General features: G+C 49.2%; 1 protein-coding gene and 1 pseudogene across 1 annotated transcript; both read left to right on the top strand.

The window, feature by feature from the left end:
- Positions 1-729: 729 nt before the first annotated feature.
- Positions 730-2321, top strand: LOC136480872 (uncharacterized; annotated as a pseudogene).
- A 516-nt stretch (positions 2322-2837) lies between these two features.
- Positions 2838-3752, top strand: LOC136480873 (uncharacterized). Its single transcript, XM_066478306.1, has 2 exons — positions 2838-3029; positions 3102-3752. The coding sequence occupies exons 1-2, from the start codon at positions 2838-2840 to the stop codon at positions 3750-3752; spliced, it is 843 nt and encodes a 280-aa protein (XP_066334403.1).
- Positions 3753-7430: the final 3678 nt, after the last annotated feature.

A 7430-nucleotide genomic window follows, 5' to 3' on the forward strand; every position in this document is an offset into this window, starting at 1 on the left:
TGAATGCTATTTGTGAAAGGGTTGATGCAGGATCGTGTGATTTGATTGTTCATCTTGAAGAGAGGGTTGTGCTGCTGTGATTTGATTGTTTACTCGGTCTTGAGTGTATAAAAAATGTACTGTTTAGGATTGTGTTTGTATTTTGATGTTGCACAAAGGAAAACAGTTGAGTGACATTCTTTAGTTGCCCAAATTGTGACAAATTGTGACATTCTTTAGTTGCCCAAAATATATCTTGATATCTAGATAGGTTTCAAAATAGTTTGAGTGAGAGCTAAAATAGAATACTGCATGCACTAAAATAGATAGGTTTCTAAGTAGTGCTCAAAGTAATTCTTGTTAGTGATCTCTCAAGTCGAAAAGCATACACTAACAGAACGATTAATTTCTTTTAGCATGCACACAGTGACCAGTGAACTAGGTCTACCCCATTAATTAGTTTCAGAGAAATAAACTAAACACTCACACATTTTCATTCGTCATTTCGCAGTTCAATAAACACATCCTATATACAATATATTATGCATGTTAAATTTATAAATCAGTACTATATATGAGTTATTAGAGTTAACAAAAAACAAGTACTTAGTTGACCAGAAGTCTCAAAGAAGTTGCAACGACATTATTAACATATAATAATTTGGAGCATTGTTCATCATTTTCAGCATTTTACCTTACATTTATATTTCTAGAATTTTAGCTTATATTTATCTTTCACCATTTTCAGCAATGTCAACGTCCCAGGGTACAAGGGCTGCATGGAGCTACACGTATGAGAAAGGGCTGGTGGATATAATGAAAGAGCATGTCAATATCCCAATGTACAGGGCACAAAATGGCTGGACAACAGATGGTTGGAGAAATATTGCTAAATGGTTCAATGAAACCTTCCCTTTAGCTCATTTTTCAAAGCAACAAATGCAAGAGAAGGAGAAGGAGTTAAAAGGAAACTATAGGACGGTTAGAGATGCCAGAAAAGAGGGTGGTGTTGGTTGGAATGAGACATTAAGCATGATAATTGCCGAACCAAAGAAATGGGAAGACCTAATTGAGGTTAGTCACTTTCTGTCAATTATATAGTACTGTGTTTTCACTATTTTAAGAAGCTAACCAAAATATTGCTTTGTTGCATTTAATAGAAGAATCCCAAAGTCAGTAAGTTCCAAAAGAAGCCACTTCCTCTTTATGAACACCTGGCATCATTGTATGCAGGTAATTTTTCTTTGTTTGCTCATGAATATAATTTTTGTGGTGCTGTATTCATGAGCTAGCTGTATCGTAAATCTGAATTTTTGTACAAGTGTGCTCTTTATTTTATTTAGCTCATCTGTGCTGCAGTAAGGGTATTCAGAACTATCATGAATTTTTGTACAAGTGTGCTCTTTATTTTATTTAGCTCATGAGTCTAAAAGAACAACTATGTTTATTTGGTGTTCTGAGTTAAGGGAACCACAATTTCATCTATCATTATGGCCTTATCATTTTTTTGCTCTGTTTCTTAAATGAACATGTGCCTATGGTGCTGAATAACTTTGAATAATATCTAAGAGTGTATCTCTGATGTGTATTAATAGGAAGTATAGCCACTGGAGATTTGAATTTTACATCAACCGAGCCACCTAACATGACGGCACGACTTCCAATTGAAAGAAGTCACTCTGAGCAAAACACAGAACACAGCTGCTGGCTCTGATTTTGTTGGCATCAATTTTGGTACAAATCCTTTTTCTCAAATTGAGGGCCCAGAAGTGCAATCTGCACCACCCTATCTCAATCTAGAGGAGCAAGAAAGTGCTAGTGGAAAAAAATGCAAGCAAAGTCAAATGGCAGCTAAACTCGGTGAATTCATAGACTTGAGAAAGATCCAGATGGAGAAAAATCAGAAAAAACTAGATGAGAAGAAGAAAAAAGAAGATGACTATTCTGTAGAAAAGTGCATTGCTGTTGTGGATAGCATAGAAGACCTAACTATTGAGCAGAAGGCAGATGCTATTGAGCTCTTTCAATCTGAGATGAATCGATAGATATTTATGATGACCAAAAATCCAGTTGTTCGACTAGTTTAGCTAAAGAAAAAAATTTCACAGGTATGTTTGCTTGTCTTAGTTTTCTCCTCTTCTTCTAGCATTAGATACTGCTGTAGTGTTCATCTGATGTTGTGGATATTTATGATGACCTGAATGTTTATCTGAATGGATGCCTCTAATTTGATCATTGGAGACTGCTGTAGTGTTCATCTACTGTAGTGTTAGAACATGTGTGAATGTTTATCTGCTGAATGAATGAATGTTTATCTACTGTAGTGTTCATCTGCTGAATGACCTACTGAACCTTATGAATGTTTATCTGAACGTGCCCTGTTGTAGTGTTAGAACATGACCTGGAGTATTAGAGAGAGTATGGCAAGAGTATATGGAAATGCAGTGGTAAATAAATTCAGAGTTCAGATAAGTTGCACTATGTGAAAAAGAAATCCCAAGTACTTCTTTTTGTCAGTGTCAGCGGAACCAAGTCCTCAACGACTGAGGCGTTCCAGGCTTCTCGGATCCACGATGGCTCCAATAGCTCACGCGTTCTTCACGCGCACGCCACGAACGCCGCACCTGTGACTCGCTCATCACGACCTCGCGTGCCCGGTCCTCGCGCTCCACGCATGCCCGCCAGGCACGCTCGTCCGCTTGAGTGTACAGTCATGGCCAAAGGCCCTCGGTTGTAAACATATATATGTGCACTGTATTCATTAATGAAGGTCGTCCAGTTGCACAATTCTATTCTACATGGTATTAGCCGCTCTACGATCCTAAATTTACTCTCTGCCCATCACACCTTCCGCTCCAATGGATCTCTTCTCCCAGCACTCTGATTCATCCGATGATGGTTCCTCCATCGCCCCCACCAATCCTTCCCAGATTCAAGGTGTCTCCATTCGCCACCATGTTCCCGTCGTCCTCGACATGGAGGATGGCAACTTCGGTCAGTGGCGCCACTTCTTCGAGTCCACCCTCGCCAAGTTTGGTCTAGAGGACCAAGTCCGCTCCACTACTCCACGTGTTGAACGCAATCGTGAGTGGCGCATGATCGATTCATGTGTCGTCAACTAGATACTCGTGACCGTCTCCAAGGGCGTCTACGACGTCATGCGCCGTGATAACCACGACGCGTTCTCCCTCTGGAACACCGTCGAGGGGCTCTTCCACGACAATGAGCTGCAGCACGCCGTCTACCTCGAAACCGAGCTGTGCTGTCTTCAACAAGGTGACATGTCGATGAACACCTACTGCACCAAGCTAAAGCGCATCGCCCATCAGCTGCATGACATCGGCCACCCCGTCTCCAAGCCGAGCCAGGTGCTGAACCTCCTTCGTAGCCTCAATCATCGGTACCGCTATGTCAAGCCTGTCGTCACCTCCAAGTTCCCGCCGCACACCTTCCAGAGTGCTCGCTCCTTCCTCATCCTTGAGGAGCTTAGCTTTCAGCATGACTCCAACGCCGAGGCTGGTCAGGCCCTTACTACAGCGCATGGTGACCACAGCGGCGGCTCCACCAACTCCGACCTCCACGCTTCCTCCAGCGCCAAATATGGCTCCTCCGCTCCTTCTGCGCCGCGATCCAACAACAACCGTTCCGGCAACAGCAACGGCGGTGGCAATGGGCGCTCCAACAATCAGTCTGATCGGCGTCGTGGCCGCGGCAACAACAACGGCGGCGGCAGCGGCCAAACCCAGAACAACGTCAATGCCCCCAACACCTAGTCCGCGCCGTGGGCCACGGGCTACAACCCATGGCAGGGCATGGTGCAGGCTTGGCCCATGCCCTTCCATGCTCCTGGGGCCAGCGTTCTAGGCCCTCGCCCGCCCTTCCAGCCACAACAGGCGATGGTGGCCGCTACACAGAACTCCAACGCCTTCGACACCAGCACTCTCTACGCGGTGCTGAATGAGACCGGTGTTCCTCATCAACCTCCCAGCGCCGCCGACTGGTACTTTGACACTGGAGCCACGTTGCACATGTCGTCCTCTCCTGGTACACTCCTTCCCTCTACCCTCCAACCATCCTCCTCCACCATCATAGTGGGTAATGGTGCTCGTGTACCCATCACACACCAGGCACAAACTTTCATTCCCACTACCACCAAATCTCTTCGTTTAAATGATGTTCTTGTATCTCCGTCACTTATTAAGAACTTGATCTTAGTTCGTCGTTTAACACGTGACAACAATGTTTCAATCGAATTTGACCCTTCTGGCTTTTCCATAAAGGATCTTCCTACCAAGGTGGAGATGCTCCGATGTGAGAGCAGCGGCGATCTCTACCCACTCCGACCTCCACGCCATCAAGCTCTTCACATGTCCTCGGCAACATCCCTGTGGCATCAGCGGCTGGGACACCCAGGACATCCAGTTACCTCTCAAATTCTGCATAATTTTGCCTTTCGTTGTAATAAGACTGATGCCCATTCATGTACATCATGCTAGCTTGGCAAACATACTCGCCTGCCGTTTGCTACATCTGCATCACATTCCTTTTTCCCTTTTCAGCTAGTGCACTCTGATGTTTGGACCTCACCTATGTTCAACTACTCATGCTATAAATACTATATTGCATTCCTTGATGATTATACTCACTATCTATGGACAATTCCACTATGCAATAAGTCTGACGTTCTTCCAACCATCCGCGCGTTTATCACTTATGTCCACACTCAGTTTCGCCTGCCGATCCTCGCTTTTCAAACTGACAATGGCAGGGAGTATGACTCCACTGCTATGCGCCTTCTCCTCTCTTCCCTCAGCACTCTGCTACGGCTATCCTATCCCTATACATCACAACAAAACAGGAAGGCTAAGCGCGTGCTTCGCACGGTTAATGATTATGTACGGACTCTGTTGATTCATAGTGCAGCTCCCTTGGAGTTTTGGGCTGAGGCGCTCGCGACGGCGACCTACCTGATCAACCGCCGACCATGTCGCACCACCGGAACCACTACGCCATATGAGCTGCTCTTCGGCACACCTCTGTCCTACGACAAGCTTCGCGTCTTCGGCTGCCGCTGCTTCCCCAACACCATCGCCACAACAAGCCACAAGCTCGCCGCGCATTCAACGCCGTGCGTCTTCATTGGCTATCCGGCGGATCACCATGGCTATCGCTGCTACGAGCTCGGGACAGGCCGCGTCATCACCTCACGACATGTCGTGTTTGATGAAGATGTGTTCCCCTTTCGCATCACCGCCACAACTCGTGACATGCCGATCTTGGAGGACAGTGACCCTCCACCACCTCCTCGTGGCACACAGGGTGCCGCCCAAGCTATGCCGTGACCCTGGACTCCACCACCGTCGCCGTCCCCTCGGATGTATCGTCCCTCAACACCTCAACGGTCTCCGCCTGGACGTCTTGCACCGCAACGTTCATCAACCGTCGACGACGCAGCACCATCGACACTGTCTACTACCAATCTGGTGGTCTCCAGCACTACAGCATCAACCCCCGGTCAGCAGTGTAGCAACACCACCTGCGACGCCCATCACCACGTCGCCTGCGCACGACATTGCGGCGCCCTGTCACCCGATGATCACCCACGCCTGAGACGTCATCCACAAACCCAACCCGAAGTATGCCATGACGGTCTCCACCGCCGTCTCACCCATCCCTCGGAGCGTCCGCAGTGCCGTCAAGGATCCCCATTGGTATGCTGCTATGAAATTGGAGTTTGATGCATTGCAGGAAAACAAAACCTGGACTCTTGTTCCACGGGCGCCAGGTGCTCGTGTCATCACGGGCAAATGGGTGTTCAAGCACAAGATGAATCCGGACGGCTCGCTCGAGCGCTACAAAGCTCGGTGGGTCATTCGTGGGTTCAACCAGCGCCCCAGCATCGACTTCGGTGAAATGTTCTCGCCGGTAGTCAAGCCGGCCACGATCCGAACCATGTTCACGATTGTGGCGACGCAACACTGGCCTACACACCAGCTCGACGTCTCCAACGCCTTCCTCCACGGCAACTTGCAGGAACAGGTGTATAGTCAGCAGCCCACTGGCTTTGTTGATACACGACGACCCAACGACGTCTGCCTCCTCTCGCGCTCGCTCTACGGCCTCCGTCAAGCACCGCGGGCATGGTTCGATCATTTTGTTGGCCATGCCACGAGCTTGGGCTTCGTCCAGTCGAAGGTGGATTCCTCCCTCTTTGTCTACCACCACAATGGCGCAACAGCATATCTTCTTCTGTACGTTGATGACATGATACTCTCGGCATCGACAGCAACACTCCTTCAGCACATCATCAACAGGCTACAAGACACATTTGCTATGAAGGACATGGGACCGGTGCGGCACTTCCTCGACATCAATGTTCGCCGCACCTCGGCAGGCTTCTTCCTCTCCCAAGCTTCATATGCTGAGGACCTGCTGGAGCGAGCGGGTATGGCAAACTGTAAACCAGTTGCCACGCCCGCAGACACCAAGTCCAAGGCATCGTCAACCGATGGCAAGCTGATCGACGACGTCACGGCGTACCGGAGCGTCGTCGGAGTGCTCCAGTACCTGACGATCACACGACCGGACATCGCCTACGCCGTGCAACAAGTTTGTCTACACATGCATGCGCCACGCAACGTTCACCAGACGATGCTGAAACGCGTTCTTCAGTACGTCAAGGGCACGAAGACTCTCGGCATCCAGCTGCGCTCCGCCCCAACAGCGATGATCACCGCCTACTCCGACGCCGATTGGGCCGGCTGCCCGGATACGCGTCGCTCAACGTCTGGATTTTGCGTCTTCCTCGGCAATTCACTCATCTCGTGGTCCTCGAAGCGACAAACCACCGTGTCGCGATCGAGTGCCGAGGCTGAGTACCGCGCCATCGCCAACGCCATCTCCGAGTGCTCTTGGCTACGGCATCTCCTCGGCAAGCTCCTTTTGAAGGTACCCTCCGCGACAGTGGCTTTCTGCGACAACATATCCTCGGTGTATATGTCCAGGAACCCCGTTCACCATCGACGAACAAAACACATAGAGCTTGACATCAACTTCGTTCGAGAGAAGGTCGCCATTGGAGAACTTCGTGTCACGCACGTTCCCAGTGCTCGTCAGCTCGCCGATGTGTTCACGAAGGGACTGTCGTCAACGTTATTCTTTGAGTTCTGAGACAGCCTCTCCATCACCGCCGGCGACGTCGAGACTGCGGGGGGGTGTCAGCAGAACCAAGTCCTCAACGGCTGAGGCGTGACGGCTCCAACAGCTCGCGCGTTCTTCATGTGCACGCCGCGCATGCCGCACCTGTGACTCGCTCGTCACGACCTCGCGTGCCCGGTCCTCGCGCTCCACGCATGCCCGCCAGGCACGCTCGTCCGCTTGAGTGTACAGTCATGGCCAAAGGCCCTCAGTTGTAATCATATATATGTGCACTGTATTCATTAATGAAGGTC

Source organism: Miscanthus floridulus, chromosome 9 (genome assembly GCF_019320115.1).
Source record: "Miscanthus floridulus cultivar M001 chromosome 9, ASM1932011v1, whole genome shotgun sequence".
Classification (NCBI taxonomy): Eukaryota; Viridiplantae; Streptophyta; class Magnoliopsida; order Poales; family Poaceae; genus Miscanthus; species Miscanthus floridulus.

Bases quoted from the DNA above. Each gene is read 5' to 3' on its own strand.
- LOC136480873 (XM_066478306.1), top strand. From the start codon at position 2,838: ATGGATCTCTTCTCCCAGCACTCTGATTCATCCGATGATGGTTCCTCC. The intron at 3,030-3,101 runs GTCCGCTCCACT...GTCGTCAACTAG, and splicing joins AGTTTGGTCTAGAGGACCAA to ATACTCGTGACCGTCTCCAA.